General features: G+C 39.2%; 1 protein-coding gene across 5 annotated transcripts in view; it reads left to right on the plus strand.

The window, feature by feature from the left end:
- Positions 1-25,327, plus strand: part of NTRK2 (neurotrophic receptor tyrosine kinase 2) — a 197,375-nt gene that overhangs the window by 134,519 nt on the left and 37,529 nt on the right. For all 5 annotated transcript variants that reach the window (XM_064404314.1, XM_064404313.1, XM_064404315.1 and 2 more), the window contains 3 exons: positions 10,670-10,800; positions 16,349-16,521; positions 19,960-20,194. In XM_064404314.1, coding sequence (XP_064260384.1) covers positions 10,670-10,800; positions 16,349-16,521; positions 19,960-20,194 — 539 coding nt within the window. The remainder of the gene's footprint in view (positions 1-10,669; positions 10,801-16,348; positions 16,522-19,959; positions 20,195-25,327) is intronic.

The following is a 25,327-nucleotide window of genomic DNA, read 5'->3' on the forward strand; positions in this document are numbered from 1 at the left end:
CTTTCTTTTTTCCTTTCCTCCTCTTTTTTTCCTCCATCTCTTACTGTCTTTCATTTCCATGCCTCAAAAGGCTGCAACTGGATTCATTATTGTGTGAGAAATCAGCAGTAAACATCTATGCATTTTGCTTCATTTGGACAGCTCCTGTTCTTAGTGACAGCTGGTTGGCTCAGCACACTATAATTATCAAGTCAAAACCAAGATGCTTTTAGGTAGTGAAAGCATATTGGCAGAGACTGAATGTGTCCTCAACCTCATCATGGGCCATAGCTTTAAAAGATCCATTTGGTGGTGGATTTTTGGCACTGTTGGTACTGGGGCTCTGACAGTTTGTTATCACACTGGACCCTGTGGGAAGCTGTTGTTATCCTAAAGGAGTATATGTCTTTGTTTTTCATTAGCTCCTGCCATACTGTATAGTTAACTTTTGATCAATGTATCTGTGTTCATTCTCTTTCTCTAAAATAAAATTTTATTGATGTGTGGGAGGGGATTTATATGTGTTAGTGAGAATTTACAAAGGCCTTACTTAAACAGTTTCTGAAGGAACCCTTGCTGAGACCAAACACACCTGTGAGTTTGTTGTCTGCAGTGGAACCAAGACATTTCTGATGCTACTTTAAGCACGCCTCCATTCAACAGACTGACTATGGGCTGACTGAGTGACTGGTGCCTGGCTGTCCCTAGCCACAGGAGCATAAAGGGTGAGGCATTGCCTAGGATCCACTAAAGGACAAGTGGCCCTGGGCTGTATGTTGTACAGATCAGTTGCAAGGAGCTGAACGTAATGGAGACTTTTTCTCCCTCATCAAATTTGTTTTAGCAAAGGTGTAGAATTCCTCCTTATTTCTCTGAAATATAGAGAAACATAATTTCAGCTGGCAGATAATGCAATCCAGAGCTCAAGTGAATGAAAGGAGATTTCTTATATTCTTTGCTACCTGTGTTAGCTAGGTGTATCTGTTTTCATGTTGCATGAAAATAACATGCTGAACCAAGACAGAAGAGAAAATGTGACTTTTTTCTTGTAAGAGAAATTGCCTGGGAAAGTCCTCCTGTTCCCACTGACAAGTTTTCTCACTTTATCATGGAGCAGGCTGGGTTTTCTATTAAGGCAATTAGAATAGGTGCTCATCTTACTGCTATTAAAACAAACAAACAAACAAACAAACCAAACCAAACCAAACCAAAAAAAAACAACCAAAAAAAACCCCCAAAAACAAAAACCCCCAAAAACAACAACAACAACAACAAAAAAAAACCACCAACACACAAACAACAAAAAAACCCCCCACCCTTTAGTGCTCTCAAATTTGGCTGGGCTACAGTTTAGTGTTGTTTATGGATAATGTCCAAGTAGGAGTACCACTCTTTGCTTATGCAAAGGTCAATGCAAGGAGCATGGTACAGTCTAATTTGCATCCTTCCCTTGGACTGGGGAAGGTTGTCAGACCTTGAAAAATGATAAATCACCCAAACTGTAGAAACTTCATGGCCTTTACAGATGAAATAATTTTTTTGTATAAACAAATACTTTATTATATTAGTCCTTTGGAGGATGCAGGAGAGAATAATCGGGTCAGCAGAGGAGGTGATGTGTGGTCTGCAATAAGTAATAAGATCTTTTCAAACTTGAAAAATTAAGTCTGTGCTATGCTTGTGTGAAAACATAGAATTTATTTTTTTTTTCCCCAGTGCATTTATAACAAGACAAAAGAAAGGTCATCTTTTGTTTGCAATTGTTAGGGCTTTGATCCTGAAAAACCCCCAGCATGCTTAGTCTTGCCAACCCTTTGTGAATCCATTTTGTTGACCTAAAAGAGAAATCTTGCAGGTCTTTTCATTTGAAGGTAGTACAATGTAATAATCTTCTGACTGCACTGTGGCTGCTGTAGAGGTATCTGCCACAGCCCAGTGGTAAAGATGAATTTTCTGGGTGTGCCTTGCATACATGTGCTGCCAATTACATCATAAGCACTGGAATTCTGAAACAGTAGCAGGGCCAAGGGGAAAATGCCCTATGGGGACATAAGCCTCTGTGTATGGCATGTTACAAAACAAAAAGGTGTGCCAATCTGGCAGTGGAACAAAAGCAGAGCAAGTACCTCACCATGGAAGAAGGCAGAAATGCCGAAGGACAGCAAGTCTGTAAAAGGGAATAGCTGCTTGTCCAGGTTTGTTCACCTTTTATGATGTTTTGGTCTTCTCTCCTGTCACATGGGTTTTGGGCAGTAAAAGGCTAACCCTTTCTGTGTCCCCACAGGACAGAGGGTGGACTGATGTTCCTGCCATCTCAGTGGGCAGGAAGACTCGAGATGTTGTTTCTTCATTCTGATGAGTTTGTTTTTCAGTAAATAATGCAGGGTGAGGAAGATTTTATCATTTGGTTGTATGCAGCATCCAGTGTCTTTATCTGTCATTTGGGGATCCTCCTCAGAAATGGCTAAACCCTTAACTTTTCCTTGTGTTTAAAGACCATGTATGGCAAAATCCAGGAGGGAAGGAGGTACGCACAGAATCCTAAGAACAAACCACCATGTAGCAGCAAAGCCTTAGCTGTGTGCAGTTAAGGAAGCAGGCAGAGACGGAGCCTTGTGCTTAGGGGAAGTGTTTATTTTGATTGGCTAAAAGAAAGAAAAGCATAAGATAAAAATGCGTAAGATTCGTATTTCCTCATAAAAAACCACACAATGTGTTGCAGCTTGATAGAACTGAAAAAGAAATGGGAAAAAGACTTAAGAAAAAGGTAGGTAATTTGCTCAAATGTGACTGGGTTCTGTCATGCTGCTATGATTTTTTCATTAATATTGCCTTTTCTTTCTATGCTTAGTTAGCTGCAAAAGGGCAGACCTACCCATGTAATATGGTTGATCAGATGCTATCCTGTCTTTCAGACAGTTCAGAAAAAGGTAAAGATTGAGTATATGCTTAACTTTTAAAAAAGGGAATAGAATTTCAACTGTGAGCCAAGCATATGGTTAATTCTTTCACAAGCTTGAAAGCTCCATTTGCTTTTAATATTTAGTTTTGAAAGGCCATCAGTAATACCCTTCTGTACTCCCTCACGCAGAGCTGTTACCAATAGGTAAGGCTTTATAAAGCCTTACCTAGCAGTAACAATAAAGAGCACTCCTTTGCACCTGACTGGGGTCCCTACATCGCTCATTATTGCAATGTAAAGCCACAAAATTATGTCCTTTTCCTTTTAAAATTAAAAGAGAAAAAGCAAAGCAGAGAAATGTAGATCAAAAACCGCTCAATCTCCTTTGAATTTCACCTTTATACCCATTTACTCTACGCTTGAATATGGCTCATCTCTGGAGGTAGTTTCTTTCAGGTCCTACTTCTCAGGCTGGCATCCTGGGATGCCTTTCAGACTATGTCTATTTCTGAAAACAGAGATAGATAAGAGTTAATATTTAGAAGACAGTATGTTCATTGGCCCTTCCCCCTCTGCAAGTATCTATTATATGAGACATGCTACATGGTATTCCCCCATCCTTTGCCAAGTGTTCCTATTTCTGTAATACAGAAAATTCCTAAAGATTAGCATTGTGTGGAGGGAAAGGATTTCCAAGTCTGAACGAGAAGGGTGTTCATGTTGAGATCATTGTCTCCAGTTAAATATGAAAGACAGACCAGATCTGCCCCCATAAAATAATACTAACAGGTTTTACACAGCAGCTCACACAATAGCCTCTAAGTTGTATGTTGATTAAACTCTTGGAAGAAATGCATTGAGATTGGCATTTATAAATTAAGTGTATACATATCTGCAAGGCAGTGTTTTGTCAAAATTCCAACTCAGTTTTTTGCTTAAAGCTGATTTACCATACTGTGCTGAAAAGTTTTTAGTAGGCTGGAAGAAAGAGAAATGCAGGATGATTAATATATGGTACTTTTTATGAAAATAGCCAAATTTAGCTTTCAGATATTCTGATATATCCCAATTGTTTCAGCATGCAAATGATCAGTTTTAGGTTGCTAGGGCTTGAAGGTCTTGTGCACCTCAGTTTTAATATGCAAGGGCAAGTTCCTGTGTAGATAAACTGTTTATTTTGGTTTTTTTCCCATGAAGCCTGAATTAAGTTAATCAGACTCATACATTTAAGACAGTGATATCATTTTTGTTAGAATTTGTTCTTAAGTAATGCTTATTTGAGTACAGAAATCTAATGAAGTATGGCATCATGACTATATGTAGCTAAGCTGACAGGATCTTGGTCAACTAAACCAAATAAATCACTGCAAAAAAATGAGTAAAGTAAAATGGCTCATTAGGAATCAAATAGTAACCTCAAAAGACAGTAAACGCTTGTGTTTCAGACAGAAAAGAGCCATGCCAGCTACAGCAAAATGAGTTTACAGTGGACAAGATCTGTGGTGCCCCTGCTGCTCTGGGCAGGTGGGTGAGAACTAGGCACACTCCAAGGTGCTGCAGCACTCTGCTACAAAAGGAAGCATAATTCTAACCCAGGAAAATAAAAATTCTTGGGTTTAAGTATATATCCGGTGAGAATTTAAATTGTAAACAAAGCAACTGAAAGGTTAAGCTGCAGCAATCACAGATTTATTTGATTTACCAGCGGTAACTCCAGACAAGTAGGAAGTAAGTGCCTGGGAATTATGTCATTCCTGTGACAATCACTTGTTTGCATTTCATAAATGCCAGTTTTTCCAGGAAAATCACTTCTTGTTCAACCTGGCATTAGATCCTAAGTGGGCCATCCCTTCTTTAAAGCCCATTTAGGATCTAATGCTTGTGAGAAACTTAACAAATCCCTGATGCCCACCCAAGAGATAACTGGTTTACAACACTGGAATTATACTGTGTTTTTTCAAAGACACAAAACAAGACTGAAAGTGCTTCAGAAGCTGGACTTGCACAAGTGGTATGAAAAGGCCCAAGTGCCTTTCTGGCCTTATTATTCTGTGAGTCCTCCCTACTCAGTTTTCTATAGCTGGTACCAGCACCTTTTATTTAGAGCAGAGTACCAAGGTACTGAGAGGAATTTTTCTGTCAGCTTATTTTACTTCTGTTGAAGAAGTGTGAGTTGGTTCTCAGCTGTGAACTATTATATTTATGTATACATAATGGTGTGTATGTGTGTGTGTGTATACATACATATATATATATATGTATATATGAACATCTATATAGACACACATATGTGTCTATATAAATATGTATATGTCTATATATGTATGTATATACACACACACACATAATGGTGTGTGTGTGTATATACATACATATATATATGTATATATGAATATTTGTATAGACACACACAAAAATATGTGTGTATACATATATATATATTTAGACATGAAAACATTATTTGTTTGTTTGTATCTGCAACAGCTGGACATGAGTCTTACATGAGCAACTCTTGCTGCTACATTGTAAAAATTAAACAACAATAGTACTACACAAAAATTAATATAGGATAATAAGTAATGAATTATGTATCCCAAACCTGTATGGGATAAATGCATCAAATAATCAGAAATATACAACTGAGCTGGCCTATTTCTGCATCCAGGGAACACTGACAGGTCAAAAGGTTGAAAAAAAAATAAAGGCATTTTTGTTGGCTTTTATTGCCATGTTAGAGAGCAGATATCTCAATAAGCCAAAATTTCTATTCTGGCAATAGCTTGTGGAAACTGCAGACATGCTGCTACTGCATAATCTGATGGCCATTAGTCTAGACTTGCTGCTTGCTCTTTGTAGTAAATTCATATCTTTCTGCTATAGGATTCCAGCAGAACTTCTTTTTTTGGAAGTGGCAGATGCTGTAAAAATTTGATGCACTATCTAAACAATCACTTGGCCATTTACATGTGTATTTTTCTGTAAAGGTCTTAGAAATAGTTCAGTCCACAATTGCAATAGAAATAGTGGGAAAAGAAATGAAGAAATTTGCAAAACTTTTTTCTATGGGACGTTGTGTCACATCACACAAGCTGAGTCTTTTCTATGACTGCTTTTTGCTTATGCAGCTGTGGTTATGTTTGTAATATCACCTTGCCTGGTTTCTTGGTATCTTAGAGGTCCTCATTATCTTTGCAGAGTCCTGATACAGAAAATTTCATCAGGACTGTCCCTCATGTGCACCACCAGCAAAATTTAGAACAGTATCCTCAGAAACAGACTCAGCAGATAATTTAAGTGGGCATGCAACACAAAAGGCTCTTACAGTGTTGGTAGTTCAGTGAGCAGTAATGCCTGTCAGCTGTTGTCTGTTTATTGTCCATCAGTGAGTCCATGTTTCAGTCTCTCCATTAATCTCATCACTTTTCTCATGAGGTAGATGGGAACACATTTGAAACCTACAACATTTGTGGTATTGTAATTGGGTGAGGTCTTCAAGATGAGAAACTCACATGAATACCACATAAGTTTTAATTTTTGCGCTCCATAGGAAATCCAGCCTTGAAAGGACTAGTGCAATCTATGGATGTGATCTATCTCATAAGGAAGATATGAGATAGGGAGCTGATATTATGTTTTTATCATAACCTTGTGGACAGTGGCTTCCAGTTGGAAAAAAAAAATCAACCGGAAACAACTTCTCTTAAAAGGATATTTAAAAATTTTACAGAGTCATGACAGTGACTGGTTAACTGAAGAAAATGCTTTCCTGGGGGAAGGGACTTCTGTCTCTTTGCCTCACCAAGAAGGGTGTTGATTACACTTGTATAATTCCAAACCGGAAAAGGCTACTAAAACTGTCAGAGAAAGTCCCCTAAAGACAAAGGAAGGGATATGCAAGCCAGACAAGTTAATGATTAAGAGATAAAGAAAAAGGCATGCATTTTTATTAGCAATGAAATGATTATGCATGAAAGCAAGGGGATAGTTCAGACTTTCAAATCAAGACTGGCACAGTCTCTTTCTGGAGACAGTCTTCTGCCACATACAAGTTACTTAGCTCAATATCATGCTCCATACAGTTTAGAAGGTCAGCTTAGATGGTATAATGGTCACATGTGGTGGAAGAATGTTAAGACCTATTGTTTGTGACTGAGGGAAAACACTTCCACTCTATCATATTTCATTTATTAAATATGAGCAAAAAATGTTAATAATTTATACTGTATCTTGCTGTCCCTGGCTGGATTCATTCATATCCAACTCAGGGAATTCGATGTGATGAGGTGATCTTGAGTTGCCTGTTCTGCTGGAACTGATTCCAGAATGTGGTGTGACCCTCTCTGTTCAGCCTCACCATCAAAGGTAGGTTACCTAGGGAGTGCAGTCTCATACCTGGAAATATGTATTGCATCATTTCCAGTGTGGCATACTTCTGCTAGTGAATGAAATACCTAAAGGTCCAAAACTATTGGTGAGCTGCTTTCTGAGACCATGAGATGGGAAGAGAGACTTTTTCTGTAGTTGAACTCCCTGTTGTCTCTGGTTCCCTGAAGTCATCCATGGGAGCCCCCTGCTTTTAAGCACATGGCTGTGTGGGTATTATTTTAACTTAGCCTCTTTTCAGCATTTACCCTTCTTTAATTTGTTTTGTCTTGCTTCATATTTTGTAGTTCATTTCCTGCTGAAGTGTTTCAATTCAGCTTGGCTTTTAGCTTAATGAAACATATTTTTTTACAGTTATCAGTAAGATTTAAAATCAGAGATTTTATGCTATTCAAAGTACAAATAGCAGGTCAGATGCAATTGCCATTTAGAATCAAAGGAGGAAAATACATAGCTGTCATTTGAATGTTTGTGTACATTTTCTTGTGAGAGTGTTATGAGATGACTTCTTTGTTTATGTCCTCTTTGGCCAAATTCTGCATTGTTTCTTCAATGTAAATCCAGGATAATCTCTTGGACTTTAATGGAGATAATTTGCTTTATTGTGATAGTAACTGAAAGCAGATTTTGACCTGAATTTTCTAGTGTGTCTCCTGCTCGAGTATCCTTCCACTGAAGACAGTGTCATTATGGCTGGGGCCCTGAATGTTCTAAAAGGATTTTTTTCCTTAGCTTATATATCCATCACATCATATGTCTTTGATTTACTTACATTGTTCTTACATTTAATCTCTGCCCATCTAGTCATGCTTTCTGTTGATTTTTATTTGTTTGGTAACTCAGCATAGTTCAAAAAGGTAACAGGAATGGATAGAGCATAACAAGTTACAAATACATTCTGTACAGATCTTTTCTGCACCTTGCTGTGTTTCAGCTTTTACAGTTTGGTTTATGGGATGGATTGTTTATTCAAATGCCTGGTTTATATGAGTGTTTAACAGCAGCTGTAAGTGTACTACCAAAAGTATTGAGTGTGGTTTTTATTTATTTTTACTCTATTGTTTGTAAAGTCTTCCAGGATCTTCACAAAAAAAAAACAAAACCCCTTCTTTGTACTGCTAGGCCAAACATTAGCAGTATAATGGGCTCAAAATGCAGAGGACCCACACAAAATTCAGACTGTCTTCATCACCGAGTCTTTGGCAACTGTGGGCAGAAAAAAATTAAAAACTGCTTTTTCTTCCTTTCTCCTCTGAGAAAGGAACAGAGGCAGCCTCCTGGCCATACTAGTAAAGCAGAGGGAAAGAGAACTCCTCAAGAGACAGAGTTGGATGGCAAGTTTTTTAGGGGATGGGAAGTAGCACTCATTTGTTATCAAGTATTTTAAAGCTCAGGTGCTGAGATGTGCCACACTCCGGAGCTCAGGTGCCATGCCAGGGCAGCAATCTTTCAGCTTTGCTGGTCTGCCTTGTGACCAGTATTAGCAGGGGGCAGCCATGCTGGTTAACTTGTGTCCATGGGGAAAAGGTGTGTTTGGGTTCAGACCTATCTTGTGATGACTGCATTTTGAGCCTTTCCTGCAAAGCCAGTGCTGAGGATGAAATGAAAGTAAAAAGCAACTTCGTACTGACTGCAGGGGACCTGCTAAGGTAGCTGGCCAAATAAAGCATCACCATGACAGAACTTAATTTTATGCTAGACCAGTATGTCAAGAGTAAAAAATGAAGCTACTGTGAAGTCTCATCTCATATGTACCTAATGGGATGTGTAGCCTCTCCTAGAAGACTTGGCACTGGAAAAGGAGGCTATGAATACCCCCCCTGAAGCCATCATCTGTGGGGAAAGCAGCAAAGCCTGATGAGTCTGGTGGGCTGTGGGGAGAATCCAGTCTTCCCCACTCTCTGCACAGGGTACGGGGGGCCTGCTTGCCTGCTGGCCAGGGGCCTTCTAGCAGGCGCCAGCAGATCTGGGCGAGATCTGTTCCTTAGGTGTGCTGCCCACCTCAAGACAGCAGATGAGTGCTGGGTTGCTCACTCTCCGAGCCTACTCCAGCACCAGATTTCCCTCATGTCCACACACAGGGATATGAAGTGTATTTACATGCAGTGTGCTCATGTTAGGGTCTGTAGCTTAGGGTGTGGAACGCATATTTTCTTTTCTTGTACACTGTGGTCCTTTTCTCCAAATGCTAGTGATAGGAATAGGGACAGGCTGTGCCGTTTCTCCCTACTAATGTTATCATCAACACTCCTTTAGTCATGGAGGCAAGGTGGTTTTTGTGTAAGTGGTCACCTGGTTTGGAATAAGCATGTGACCAAGTATGGAGGCAGGTGTCGGTCTGCATCTGGTTAGATCCTAAATTATTGGCAGGGTTTAGTCCTGGTCTCTGCAGTTGAGCAGCCAAGGTGAGATGTTCACCCTTGCAGAAGCCAGCCTGATGCCTGTGCACTGCTATTTAATTTGCTGTGTTTAGAATTTAAGTTGCAAATGGGCTTCTTCCAGGCAGGGTTAAATTTCAGCATTTGCAAAGACAGCTAAGTGCACTGAGGTTAAAATCATCAGCAGATGCTGTCTGGATTGTACAGTTTCAGCAACACAAGCTGTCCACCCTACTGGCAGCTAAACTGCCCTTAGAACTGCTTTATTTAGCTTGAACATTGTAAATTGATAATGTAGTCTACAAAATTTAGTACAGTATTTTAAATATTAAAGACTTGAATAGAAGATTTTGCTGAAAGGAAAATGTAAAATAAGTAAAAAAAAAGTTCCTGGGCTTCAGTATTTCAATCAATTGATTCTGGGCAGCAATTGAACTACGATTCTGTCCACTATGTGGACTAAAACCTTTGTCCATATTTTGTTTCTTTTACTTCAAATCAATACTGTAAATCATGTTTGTGAGAAACATAGGAAAGCATCTTAATCAGTTGCATTTAGTTGAAAGAGGACACATTTGGTTTTCTTAGAGGACACCTTTGGTTTAAGTTAATTTTAAAAATGTTTTGATTTGGACAGGAGAGTTCTGCTATTGTTAAAGGTACAAAAGTAAAAAAGGTGTGAGAAAGGCTTGGTTTGTTTTGTGATTTACTGTCTTAATGTTTTTTAAAAAGTAGCATTAGGTCTTATGTATGCTTTGCAGCAGTCATCCTAACATGATGATAAATGGCCTGTTCCCAGGTGACTCTTAATTCCATGTATTCTTATCCAGAAAATGCACTACCCTCCAAACACAAATATATAAACTCAGGGGTTTTTTGCAGAAAGTGGTAAAAACTGACATGTGGGCACTTTGATTCCTTCCCTACTTTACAGGCAATCCTATCTCCGTGTGGCTGTAAGCATGGGCTCCATCCCATCTTGAACTTGCAGCTCCCGTCTGACCTCTATTTTGTCTTCTTTTCACAGTTGTGCATCACATCAAGCGCCACAACATTGTTCTTAAAAGAGAACTGGGAGAAGGAGCCTTTGGGAAAGTCTTTCTGGCAGAATGCTATAACTTGTGTCCTGAGCAGGGCAAGATCTTGGTGGCAGTGAAGGTAAAAGAGTCTAGGGTTACCATTATTAATTCATGGTTGCAACTAATGCTGTTTTATTTGTAAATGATCATGTTTGCCTATTTCATAATCCAGTGTAACTGTTCTGATACATGTAGAAGAGTTCACAAGGCTAATGCAGTGTTAAGAGAATTTGGTATTTGATCTTGCTGTGGATTATGAAATGAGACCTGAATCATATAAGGAAAGGGAGGAAACAGATTGCATCATGAGGGGGCAAAATCTTTTATGGTCTGTCTGAAGAACAGTTAGTGAAAAATAATGTATAGGTTATTAAAATGCATGTGATATATATGTGTGTCTAAAAAATAATCTGTTATTAGCTAAGTGAATAGGTTATGTGTATAATTTCTAGGCAAAGAACAGCTTTCTGTTTCAGGATTGAGCCATTCTTTTAGTCAGCAACTGAAATTATCTGTGGGTAGTTTTCATTAATATAGCTTGGAGACCAAGCCTGCTTCTCTGCACAAAGCCCTTTTATTCCCCCCAAAATTCAAGAGGTGAGGTTAGCTGTTGACCTTAGCTGAGGATGTATCTAGCAAACAGTATTGGGGAAACTACATTCTCAGAGTTTGAAAACTTTCCTGAAAACAACCTCTTATCTCCATCTGTAGTGTTCTGCCAAAAACTAAACCAGTGTCCATCATTTAAAATATCTCATTAAGTGCAGGGGGAATAGATGTCCAGAATTTGGGCTATGCCAATTGACCAGAAAATAATTTTATTTGACAGGTCATAATTAGGCAACCATTTTGGATGAAAACACACAGTAAAAGAAATCATGTAGATCATATTTTTGAATTTGGTAACAAGAAATAGAAATTCACTGTCTTGAATCTGACAGTGGAAGAACATGAAAGGAGAATAGTCTTGTGAAGTGCTCCATCAAATGTAGGTTTTTGGGTTTATCAAGGTTATAAGCTTTTCGATATTTGGAGTAGTTCAGTCATGGTGACTGGTCAGAAAAATATTAAGCCCTGAAGGCATATATCATAGACAGGACAAAGCAAGAGATAGGAGATAACAAAACTAGATCTAAATGAAGTTTTTGTTGTATTTTGGTGGTTACAATGGAAATGTCCTTTCCTCTAACACTTTAGGGAATTGCTTGATTAAAGCAAAATTAAAATATTTCCATTCACTTGCTCCTTTTGAAAGTCCTGTCTAAATGGAGCCTAGCACTTCTGCTGTTAAATGTTGCACTGCACTTTCTCTCTGCTGCTCATTCTCAGTGTAAATTAAATGGAAGATTATTCAGTCTTTAAAGGTACGTGTGTCTCCATATGTAGACCTAGATGACAAATCTATGCATTTTCTGGACAACTTGTCATACTATTTTGGTTTTTTATTTTTTTTTTTTTTACAAAATCCTCTCTTTATAGTGTCCTTAATAAGAATCGCAAGCAGCTGTGGGAAAAATTACGTCTCGGAGCAGGTTATGCCCATTTTATGTTTCTGTCATTGCCTCTTAAAGATGTGACTCTAGCTGTTGTCACAGAGCAAATTTTTTGGTGAATTGAGCCGCAGTATTGATCTTCACGTAACTGAGGGTTAATTGCCTGATGCTTGTCTCTTTCAGTGTGGTTACCAACCACAGATAACAGGTATCCCTCAGCCGCAGAGGAGGTTGAGGGATGGAGCCTCCACTGGAGTGCAGAGAGCTATACTGCACTTCAGTGCAGGACGGTGTCTGGACTCCATCCCTGAGTTAGTAGTAGAGGAGCAGACTTGGATGCCAACAGCAATGAGCAGCTCCTCCTGACACACAGCAATGGCTTTAGAGAGCTTCAGCACCATGGGTAAAACCAGAACACACCAATACTATAAGATAGATTTGGTGAGCCCATGGCTTGCTGAAGAGTAAGGTGGTGCCAGGGTGATTTTATCAGCAAGGAGGCACAGCCTCAACCATGCAATAGGGGTCAGGTTGGCTAGTGGTCCCTGTCAGCTCCCTGTACCTGACAGTTGCTGGAAAACTGTATGGCTTGTCCCTGGCCCTGAGCCTCCCTCCTTCTAACTCAACATGTTCCCTTATCAGTCAGCTGGTATCCAAAATGCTGAGGTTGCCATAGCAAATTATTTAGGAGCTAAAAGGCCCATAAAAATCTGGGAAGATAAAAAAGATCAGGCTTAGCATAAAATACCAAAGAGCATGAGCTTTTGCTCCTTTAAAGAAGAGAAAAGCAATATGTTTAAATTGGTTTTGATTAGTATGAGCTTTTTGGAGATAACACAGAGTGCTTGGAAATACTTTCCATAGGACAAAACCTGGGCATTGGACTAGCATTGCCCCCATAGCACATCATATCAGGCACTTCTAGAGACCAGAGGGTGGAGGAAGGAAAAATTACTGTTTTCTTGAGGTCCCAGTTTGCTGGGTTTGTTCAGGCCTGGTTGAGTACTGTCTCCTCACAGGACTGAATCCCCAGGCATAATCTCACGCTAGTGTAACCTATCCAGAGCAGGAGGTGAGGCTGACAAGGCACAGATTAACAACTGCCTCTGGCTCCCCTGGGAGGTTTTGCTCAGCTAGAAAACTGCTGTGTGTGTGAGAACATTTCCATGGCACCTGCACAGAAAAACCAAAGATTTCCAATTCTTCAGACCTTCAGTTCTGAGAAGACTCAAAACCACCTCTTCATTTCTTGAGGAGACATACCAGTCCAGTCCCATATGTTGATGGGAAGCAGTAGGAATTATTTTGTAGGGGAAGGCTGAAACAGTAAAAAGTAATAGTAGTAGTCATGTTGCTGCCTTGAGAGTTTGGCTACCAGTTCCTGCTGGTGTTGGTGACAGCCCCATCCTCCTGCTGCTGCTCTGACTTGCCCATGAGGGCAGCTCTGTGGTGTCAGAGTGGCACAGGTGGTGTCAGACAGAGTGGTGTCAGAGTTCACACTCACTGCAGAGCACAGGGCAGCACAGACCACATGGAAAGCACATGTGATTGAATCTCAGATCCTACTTGGGAAAACCTCCTGTCGACTGGTGAAAGTGCTTTGTATGCAGAGCTTTGGCATTCTTGTCAGTAATGATAACAATAATTAATATGTCTTTCCTCTCTTTGTGCTCCTAGGGTTTTATTTTGGTTTTTTTCTTTTTTTCTTGTACTGACAACAAGCTAAATGCATTAGTCAATGTCATTTCTATGTAAATTCTACATACTTATTAATTTTTTTACCTTCCAGTCTCCTCCTTGCCTGACTGTGCCAGCTCTCTCTCATGCATTGTGTCTGTTCTATGCACTGCATGAAGTAATGAAAAGGAGATTTTGCAATGCTGGATGACAGAAATTGTAGTCAGCCCATGGTAGTAGAAACCCTGCCTGAGTTTCACCTGAGTTTTAAACTTTTCTGCATTTTGCTGTTTTACAGAAAATGTGGAATTGCCATGGCAACTGCTGTCATATGATAATTTTGCTGTTTCTGTGAAATAAAAAGCATCTTCTCAAATATACAATATGCCATCCTCACAGGACAGAGCTGTCAGCATTTTTACTGTCTTTCCAGGGAAAGAGCCTGCTGGGAAGAGCATCAGTCTCTGATTCTCCCTGGCAGTTTTTTTACAGATTGTTTTTATTTAAAAATGGGTTTTGTATTAATTGTTTTTCTAATTCTGTTATTGAGAATAATTACTGTCCAATTACTTCACATATGAAACTACCATAGAGAACTCCAGTGATGACAGAATTATTACAAGTTATTTCAGTATATGTAACATACACTGGACTGTGGGTTGGTGCCTGTATCATGTTAAAGCATCATCCCAGCCTGGAAGTATTGGAAAACATTTCAATTCCAGTCCTCACTCAGTTCAGATATGATTGTGTGTGGCCCATAGTCGGAAGCAAATTAGAGTCCATGATACGGCTGTGTATATTAACATAACATGGCTAGTGAAGCTTTGATGAAGCAATATCTTTGCTGCATCATTGGTAAAGATTACGGAAAAAAGGATTCTGTGCCTGAAGGCATGTTAAGATTCAGAATCACATTCCTCAGGGAAGGGATATCTAAGGCATGAGTGACTTCTCTTGCCTCTAGGATCCACAGAGGCTGAAATCCACAGGTAAGAGCCCCTGAACTTGGAACACAGCAATCCATCCTGCCCTAGTCCTTGTCCCTCCATCTGAATTTTAGTATGGTACCTATTCAGTTTTCAGGACCCAGGACTGCGGTATCACAAGGATGTGTTTTTTCCAACAGTCACCTTCTAGCCTCTTCTTCCCACATGCACACATATAATACTAGAAAAGTGGACAGAATTGTCCCTGTTGAAGAAAAAGTCTTCACAAACCATGACTACTGATGCTAAAAACTCAGTTTGTTGGCAGAACAATTGGACAGTATCAACTTACTCTCTCTCTGTTCTGGTGAGTGTGGTTGGTCTCATGCTCTACATATTAATTCAGGAGAGAAAGTAAAGGGACTAGACGGCCAGGAAAAAGACATCTTTAGTTAAAACATTGCCACTACTTTTGTGTCTCATCTTCCATTCTATTAAACCTAGCTATTGTTAAAATCCAGAGATACAGAGCCCAGACAGCAGTTTCTGTGAGGAATAAATTGTGACTGTTAGTAACTTGCCATCTTTCTCTTGTGGTTTTAGAAATATTTTTTGAATTAGTGCAGTGCAACCACTGTACCTCTTGACTACAGAGACTATTAGTGGTTCATTGTCAATTATAATTATTCCTCATTTAATTGGTGTCAGAACTTGCTTTTTTTGTGTGTATGAAAGTGTTTTCTTGCTCTTGAAATGCGGTTTGTAAGAAGAAATCAGAAACTGCCTATGTGTGCCAGTTAAATTAGTATTATTTCATTATACAACATTTAAGCGTCCTATTTGATCCAGTGACGCCCCAGAATTCCTCTACGCATCTGCTTTCCTCTGTGTCTATCACCTTAGGATTTGACCTCCAGTTACTTACTTATATGCCTAATCTTTGCCATGTGAGTAGATATGCAAAATTTCAAAGTTTTTGGCTGAAATCTTAGATTATTCTGGTCTGGGGACATACGTGTAAATCTACCTAATGTATAGCACACCAGGAACTAATATCAGCAGTACAAAAAGAATGCATCCACATTACCAGCATGCATTTTAAACAAGCAGAGTTTTATTTTAGAGAAATAATAAGAAAGGTAAATACTAGCAGGACACTAGGGGTCTCTTGAGTTAAATGCTCAAGGATACAAACCAGCTGTGTACTAGTATATTTTTGGGATGAGATCAGTTTATTTGTTCAGTGTTTGGAAAACACTTGTCACAGCAAGAGCATGAGTATTCATACATTCTCTTACAAGAAAACTGTTTGTTTGGGATAACATGTGGCAGGAGAATGAAAATTGTACTCCCATTATTTAATTGCACTTCAGGATCACATCTGCAATTCTAAAAGAGTTATTTAGAAAGTACTTCCTCCGTCCTCCATGCTGTACTGTGTCCTTATCTTACCCCTACAGGGCTATCCCATATATTTGCTACCTTCTGTGAACATCTGTCCTTCCTTATATTTTCATTTTCTCACCAGACACTGAAGGATGCCAGTGATAATGCTCGTAAGGACTTCCACCGTGAGGCAGAACTGCTAACTAACCTGCAGCATGAGCACATTGTCAAATTCTATGGTGTCTGTGTTGAGGGTGATCCACTCATCATGGTCTTTGAGTATATGAAGCATGGAGATCTTAACAAATTCCTCAGGTAAATCCATGAACATGTATTTTGATCCTGAGCCAAAAGTGGGCAGAAAAGGTAGCTGTTACTGGTACTTAATGTGAAATTAACAACTACCACTGGAAAAAGCTGACACCTAGGAAAACAAGTTGTATGACTCTGGTCTTTTGTACTGGGATGTGGGGCTCTGCTTCTTTACCTGTTTGGAAGTACCATCAAATTAAGCTTTGCACCAAAGAAATATTGTTTAGAAATATTTTTTCCAATATATTTCCATGTATTCTGAAATGTTTGGTTATAAATCCTACTCCATCATTCCTGTAGGAATGACTTTCTCACAGGCTTTCTGGTAGCACTTGGAAAATCCCACTCAACACCTATTGCTATCTGTAGGTGTCAGAGAGCTTCTGAAGTCTAACCCTTTTTCTCTTCCCTCCTCTCAGTGTTTTGGAAAGACTGTTATAAATCTGCAGCAAGAAAACTGAGCCATGGAAACTTCTGTGAATTGGAAAATGCTACACTTTGGGATCCAGATTAGGGTTTTATCTCATAAAGATACGTTCAGGAATGTGCATAGGAAATTGAAATTTGGCAGTAGAGCAATTATAAATGAACAGATGATAATAGGTAACCCATGATACAGGAAGTTATGAACAGAGGCCTTGTGTATGTGCCATTTCTACCAGCCTACAGTTTTTGACATAAAAATAAACAGTTAAGACATGGCATTTGCTCTGTGTTAAAAATATAACAGACTATTCTTTCAACGTCTACTGTGAAATTTTATCAATAAATATCCAAAGGTATTTCACCATACAGAGGTCTTTCCTGCTAAAGATAGCTAGGAGTACCACCATTTTGGAAAGATATCTCTAAAAAAGCTGTAAAATAATCAAAATAGATGTCTCATTAAATGGATTAATATTTTCTATAGCTAAAATGACTATGATTGCTAATGCTGCCATTTATGCATTTTTTGATAGTGTATGTGATATGAATTTGCTGTCATTCTACTACCTCTTTAAAAAGTAGCCACACCATAAAACAAATGACATCAACTAGCATCCTGCCTTATTGGCAGGGCTAACAGGTTTGACAGAGAAACTGGGATCTGAACTGGGGATGCAGAACAAACACTACCACTTTTCCCACAGTGGTTGTCTCTCTGGCAAAGGATTTAAGTATATTTTAGAATTAAGGACACTTACATTTGTCTGCTTGTCTTCTGCTGTGAATTGGGAAGAATGCTGTTTCCCTAGATGCCATCCTAGTACATTTTCAGAGCACTGAATTTCCATTAGAAGATGCCAGATTCTCAGTTGATGAGAAATAATTTCTTACTCCATAAGAAATACTTATTATGCCTTGATTATTTTTGATTGGCTTTTTCTTACGTTGTACTCTGATTTTGAATTATTGTACAGAAAAGTATTTTAGCAGACAATATATTTCCTACTTTAAGGCCTTCACTTTTAAAAAAGCTATTAATCAGCCCTTGTCTTTAGAACATAAAATGATTATGCTGGGACAAGCTATTAAACCTAAGCTCCAATTTGTCATTCCTCTCACATTTTCTGCAGCTTGTGCTGCAGACCAGAGGTTCACAGCAAAGTGAGCTGTTCCATATTTCTTACCCTGCAGCGCCACCAAAGGCTGTTGGGGAAAAATTGATCTGAAAATTTAACCCGAATGAGCCTGGCTGCCTATATGCAGCAAAAGCCTGTTCAGATCTAGGACTAAACCTCAAACTCCTGCCTGCCCAGGGCTTGGTCTGGGGACTAGTGGATGATACGGCTGCAGAAAATATCTGTCAATATCCCTGGCTGTTGCAGACACTGAAAATCACCTCATTTATGGCCAGCACTGAGCAGACAAGCAAGCTGGATGGAATGTTAGGAATAATCTACAAATTCATTTAGATACAGACCATGTCCTCAGGGACACTAGCAAAAGAGAAAAAGTTCTTTAATTTAGCAGCTCAGATATTCATGTCTAAGAACATTTATTTTAAAAATCCATATATGATAAAGGTACAGTATTTTTCAATAGGAGTTTGCTTGTGAGTTTTAGTTGGAGATTTCATGTCCTCCCATTTATTCCTGCCCACATCAACCTAGACCAGATGAATGGCTGCCAGTGCATACTCTGTGGCAGAAAGTTGTTTTGCCTGGTACCAGATACAGTCCCATCAATGCTGCACACCCTCCTTCATTTCTTTCTCACATCTGTCACTTTGCTCATGGAAGTCTTCCCTTGGGGCAATTTTAATATCATGTTTCTAATTGGTAGTGTCAGATTGATCTCACAGATTTTGATTAATTTGAAAATCTTTTTAAAACTCCTGTGCCCTTACCCTAGAGAAAAATTAAGGCCTCAATTGAGGAGGGAAGGCCTCTATTGAGGAGGGAAGAGGAGAGATGGTCTCTTTGAAAGAATCGTTTTCAGGAATGGAATTAAAAAAAGGCTTCTGAAAACACAGAAAAATAGAATGGATGGAAAAGGATATTTAGAACATTATAAAAATGTATCAAATGAGTAGTGATTGCCAGATTACCTCATTGGTTGGATAAGGATTAGCTAGTAGTTCTTCCTGCAAACATTATTCATATGAATGCTTATATCTGCATCTTCAAGATACTAGGATGTACAGGCATACCAGGGCTCACATAGTTAAGACAGGTAAACCTCATGTGACCCAGTACTTCGCTGGGCTTTCCTAATGCAAAATATCTCTGTTTTTGATGAAATGCATACAAGTATTCTCATTAATCAGTTGATTGTTCTTCTTAGGAACTTGCTAGGTCTTGAAAACCTCATATTTCTGAAGCCGTTTTGTTTTTCCAGATAGTGTATGTTTTGTGTCCTCTCCCTATTGTCAAGAATTCCTGTCTCAGGCAGGACTCACCCTTGGTGATGAAATAAGCAAGAATTCTTTCCTGCTGTGCATTTGGATAGGAAATTAGAAGTATAAATTTAAAATTGCTGCCCTTGTTTCTCAAATGGAGAAGGAAGTTAGCTCTTTCTTTTTTAAGAAAAGATGGAAGGGTCAATGGCCTGTATACCTGTAGAAATCAAGGAATGCCAGTCAATTGTCAGTCTTTCCCTCAATTGTTTTTCAGTCTTACAGAGTGACCTTGGTTCCCAAGCAGGTTTGTTTGTCAGCATTTCTCCAGAAAAGATTACTAGAATGGAACAGGAGAAAGATTATGCTTTCTGACAGATGGATACTATTGTGAACACCTATGCCTTATTTCCTTGAGTAATACAAATCCTGTTTGTAGTGTTATTCACACCATGTATCTTTTATCAATGAAGAAAAACAGTAAATGAGAAAAGCCATGACAAAAAATTTTCCCTATTTTTATAATACTTTTGATGGAGTTCTGTGGGCTGATGCTTACTAATGCCTTTCACTTCTTCATCTTACAATGGCCTATCAGTATATCAGATTGTGTTTTGGTGCAGGGCACATGGACCAGATGCAGGACTGATGGCAGAAGGCAACCGTCCTGCTGAGCTGACCCAATCCCAGATGCTTCACATTGCCCAGCAGATCGCTTCTGGTATGGTTTATCTGGCATCACAGCACTTTGTGCATCGGGATCTTGCTACCCGGAATTGTCTGGTTGGTGAAAACCTACTGGTGAAGATTGGGGATTTTGGGATGTCTAGAGATGTGTACAGCACAGATTACTATCGGGTAAGTGAACTTCTGTCATAAGTAATAAGCTAGGTCTTGTTTAGTCTTCTTACCACATTGGTGTAACTGATCTGCTTGTATACTTAACCATCTGTCAGCTAATTTAGAGCCTAGCATATGGAGAACCTGGTTCTGAATGAAAAGGTTTTGGTTAACCTGGAGAGTTAATCAGAGTAGTCTGTCATATTCTGTTGTTTATATTTGTTGGGTTTAGATTCTAAATCACAGGAAAGTTTTTTCCTCTGGGCAAAAATTTTGCACGTTTGTTTGGCATAAGTGAAGAAGAAACAGCAGATAAAAAGGGTAATCAAATTTGGCCCAACACTTTGAAACTATTAAAATATGTTCTTAAATACTGCAAAGAAAAAAAGAAATGGTAGCTTTGGGAAGCAGTTGTATAATGTATCAGTTAACCAGAGGAAAAATAAGTGCTGGGCAGCAGCAGTGACCAGTTACTTTATTAATAAGACATTAGGTGAGAAGTTTGTATAGTGAGCACCTGAAAGATTCTCATGTCTTAAGCCAGGGATTTAGTCCTACTTCTTAATGTTGAAGAGTGTTTTGCTGAAGGTAAGAGTAGCCCATTGCTCTTTTTCATTCTGACTGTTTTCCCTGAGCTTGGTTGCCATAAAGTGCTATCTGAATTTTGCAAAGACCTTCTGAGATTGCTGGGCTAAACAAACTGAGTGCATTAATGCTGTTGTTGACATAGTCTTTGTACTATGTGGTTATTCATGTAGCTGACACCATTTGCTGTTTGCTATCACATTTGTAGTTTCATTATTGGAAGGCAATCATGACCAAGCTGATAATTTACAAACCCTAGAGTTTATCCTGTAAGGTAATCTCATAATCTTTAAGCACACGCTTTGTATCTGCCTCTCTACTCCTTATTTCTTTTTCCTTTTCCGTTATTATTAGCCAGTCAATTTGGATTGTGTTATTAAAGGAAAGTGTCACCTCACCATCAGTATTGGTGGGATGCCTGGGAATAGATTGTCACTACATCTGGCTAAGGCTGGACAGGGCAGAGGATGCTACACTTTTGAAAATTATTGTTGAATGCTGATTCACTTAAAAGTTCATAAGTAACTTTTAATTTACCTTACAGTTTACTTAACTGTAAATGTTAACTGTTAATTTTCTTTCCTTTTAAAGACAAACCTAGTATTTAGTAAACATATGATCCAGATTCCTCTTATATATTGTTATTTTGGAAACTGGCACTCTGAATTAATGATTAACGCAAAACAAACATGACTGCACTTCAGGGCTTGAAAAAAAATATACAGGATGGTAATAACTTTCTCTGTGTTTTAAAGGACACCAGTTAACAGAGACTAAGGTTTCTTGATTTTGCATCTGATTTTGCATATTGCATTTTTTGCACCACTTGTTGGGACTGAAGTCATGTCTCTGTTCCTTACTTCAGTGTTGTCATGTTAGTTGTTATATTAAGAATGAATGTATATGCAAGACAGTACATGTTTCCAAAGGTTGCTACAGTCAGAGGCAACAGTTTTGAACATATGCTTTGCTTATTTTTGGAAAAAAAATAGTAACTCCCCCTGCTGCATAAAAACTACCTGCAAAAAGGGATAGAAGCTCAGTAGTCATATGGCCTTCCTGAAGACTACTGAGGCAACAGTTTTGAACATATGCTTTGCTTATTTTTGGAAAAAAAATAGTAACTCCCCCTGCTGCATAAAAACTACCTGCAAAAAGGGATAGAAGCTCAGTAGTCATATGGCCTTCCTGAAGACTACTGAGGCTTGGCACATGCATGTGATGGTGTACGGACTCTGGTATCAGTGTACCTGCTCACATCCGTCTGGGTTTAATCCTTGAGTCTTGCACGTGAGTACTCAAGCAAAACTTCTATCCACTGAAACACAAGTTTAGAACAACACTCATGACCCAGAAGAAGCAGGAGTTCAGGAAATCCTGGGTAACCTGGATAGTCCTTAGGTACCTCTCAAAGGATCTCATTTAAGAGGTACATTTTATTTCCCACTGTCCCTCATAACAGAATCACTCTTTTATTTCCTTCTTTTCTCCCTTATCTTTACTTATTTTTGAGGTGAAGGAGGGCTTTTGGGAAGTCCAGGATGTAACAAAGGAGAAGAAAGAGGTAGTAGTGTGAAGAAGGTGCAATCACTGTTGTGAGAGAGGGAGAAAATAAGGTGGAAAGGTAATTGTGAGAGATGTTAGTGAAAGACAGAAAGGTAAATGAAGAGAGAAAGAGGTAAACAAGTGTCAAAGGGGATGGTGTAAAATAGCATAGCCCCATCCAAACTGGTGGTATAAGCTTGCAGAGTGATGGGTGGATATGAAACTTCAAGTTGGGAAGTTGCTTGTTCTACACAGTGAGAAAAACATGAAGGACAGCTTCTCTGGTGCTTCATGTTCCAGTTGGTTTTTAATTAGTGCAGAGGAGGGATAGAGCCACAACCTGCCACGCTACCATATTTTACAGCTGATAAAAGTTTGAAGTTCCAGTTGAGCCTGTGAAGTTTTGGCCTGCTCTTTCTGGGATATATGTGGACTGGTCATAAGATGGTCATGAAAAAACCAAGGCAGTGATGAATTCCCAGATGGCTGCCTGGAGAATTGCATCCTTGGCAGGCCTAAGTTAGTGATAACACTGGAATGGCACTGACATACCATACCTAATTGCTTATAGCAGGCTAAGTCTTTTTAACTGCTCAGGCTTAATCACTCACAGAGAAGCAAATCATCCCCAACCCTGACAGCTTTATCTGATGCTCATTGGAGAGATTTGCACAATTCCAAAAAGTTCTGCAAGAAATGGTTCGTCATTGTGGGTTTTAATACACTGGAATTGGTGGGGGTTTTTTTGGAGCCTGCCACTCAGTCATGATGTTAGATTTGCCCAAGACGACTATTTATAGCTTGTTTCTGTAAGATAAGGATGATCCCAAGTCATTGTGCACTGTAAGATTTTTAATGACATTCTGCATTGAATCAGCTCAGCTGTTAAGAGATGCTTCAAGGAAGAGTGAGAGAGAAGCAACCCTTGGACTGGGAATACATATGATGTGTGGCCCTGATTGCACAAGCTTTCCTTTTTTCTTCCACTTTCTTTTTTTTCTGTCTCTTTCATCATGAAGGTGGGGGAAGTCCTGATGTACATGCTACCATCCAATGCAACAGCAGTAGGGTTTGATAGCCAGACCCCGGGACATGAAAAAACTGTGATGGTTTTTCTTACCAGAAGTGCTCTACACCCCAGGCCAAATTTAAACAACTCTCAAGTAATTGGTTTGGCTTGTGAGCCAAACAACGCTAGCAACACTGCTGAACTGCAATCCTTATAGCACAAAAGATCCTTTCACAAAGTTATTTACTTGGAGAACTTAGGTCTCACATTTATTAGGGGCTTTTATTTGTTTTTTTGATAGCTGGGGTTTTTTGTTTGATTTCCTACCCCCACAGGTCAGGGTTTCCTATCTTACTCTATGATACCCAGGTAATTTTTTAATGTAGCTTTCAGTGTTTTTAAGTGCTGACACTGAAGCCTGGGAAGAACTACTTTGTTCTTGCATTCAGAGATAATATATCAGAGCCTTTTTAGGCTTCCAGTTCATGTTTACAAGTGATTGCTCAGTACTTGGTCTTAAAATAATTTCAGCATTTCTTAATTATAAGCAAAAAGCTTGAGAAAAAGTAGAAGTATTCTTATCCCAGTACTTGGAAAAACTCAACATGGATATGCTTTAAATATCCAGCCTGGTCAGCCAACTACAGGCTTGAGCCAAGGTTTGGGATGAAACTGTGATCTCACCAGGCTAAGCAAGAGCTTTGCCATTACCTTCATTAGGACCAGAGTTTCACCCTTCCCCACTGTTATGTCTGTCCAGTGTAGGACAGACATTCTGTTTCTTATTTAGATTTATGGAGCTCAGTTTTGTAATCCCTATTTTGCTATTGTATAACCTACTTGCCTTTATGTAACAGCACAAGAAGAGCAGAGAAAATATGGAGTCCTTTTCTCAGCTTACACAAACTGCTCAAAACTCTATTAAAAGACTGGGCCTGGTGAGGTTTCCATCTTTCTTTAAGGCCCAATTTGCCTTAAAACTACAGAGAGGTTCACAAATTAGTTTCTTTCATTTCTGATACATATCAGGCAGAAGACTCAGAGGATATATTTCATTCTGAATTTCAGTGACTATTTCTCTTTAAAATCTTCTCCACATTTTGTACCATTTTGCTATTTAAAGACAGCATAGCATGTCAGATTGGAAGAAGAGATGCGGGTTACTGAGTCTAAGCCTTTCACTCTTGAAGGAAGCCACAGAGTAGGTGTTAAGGATAGGAGCAACAAGAACCTGAGACTTCATCATGCTGCAGGGAAAACACCAACACTCACTAGTACTTTAGCCCCTTCTATATAAGACACCAAGCCCCATAAAAATTTTAGTCTGCTAGGGAAAAGGAGAAGTTTTCAACAGTGTCCTAAGCACCTAAAGAGAAACTATGCTTGGCAAAATTTCCTGAGAGATCTTAGGAAGTCAGTCACACCTGGCACACAGCAAGATGTGAGAGCAATCCCCATCAGACATTTCAGTGAAAATTGCCTTCTGAACTGACAAATTGTGGGCCCAAGCCAGCTGCACCAGCCTGTGGCATAACTTGCTTTTGGTAATGCTCCTCAGAGCACATCTGGCCATGTTGCCTGTCCTCAGCACCTTAGAGCAATGTGGGAACCAAAGATGATCCATAATCAAATCAAACTACAAGAGGGAAAACAAAAAGGCAAGTCCTGAAGGAAGACTCTAGTTGAAATAGTTAATAAGGTGTAGCCTGCAAAATGCTGACAGGCTTCTTCTCAAATACTTATCAAGTACAGAACTGGATAGCAGCAATCTTGTGTTTCTGAAGATTTCTAACTCCTGAATCACTCCTATCCTGTCACACAGCCCCTCCTCTCAAAGTGGATGCTGCAAATAAGTAAAATCCTGTGTTGCCAGTGTTTTTTCCAGAAGGCTGCACAACAGCTTCTCTGTCCTAACAGCTACAATTTTTTTTTAAATTCAGCAACCTGAATTAACTCATGAGCAATACACACCTACGTGATCACATTATTCTTCTCTCTTTCCAGCCTTTAAA

The sequence above is a fragment of the Passer domesticus genome, chromosome Z (genome assembly GCF_036417665.1).
Source record: "Passer domesticus isolate bPasDom1 chromosome Z, bPasDom1.hap1, whole genome shotgun sequence".
Taxonomy (NCBI): domain Eukaryota; kingdom Metazoa; phylum Chordata; class Aves; order Passeriformes; family Passeridae; genus Passer; species Passer domesticus.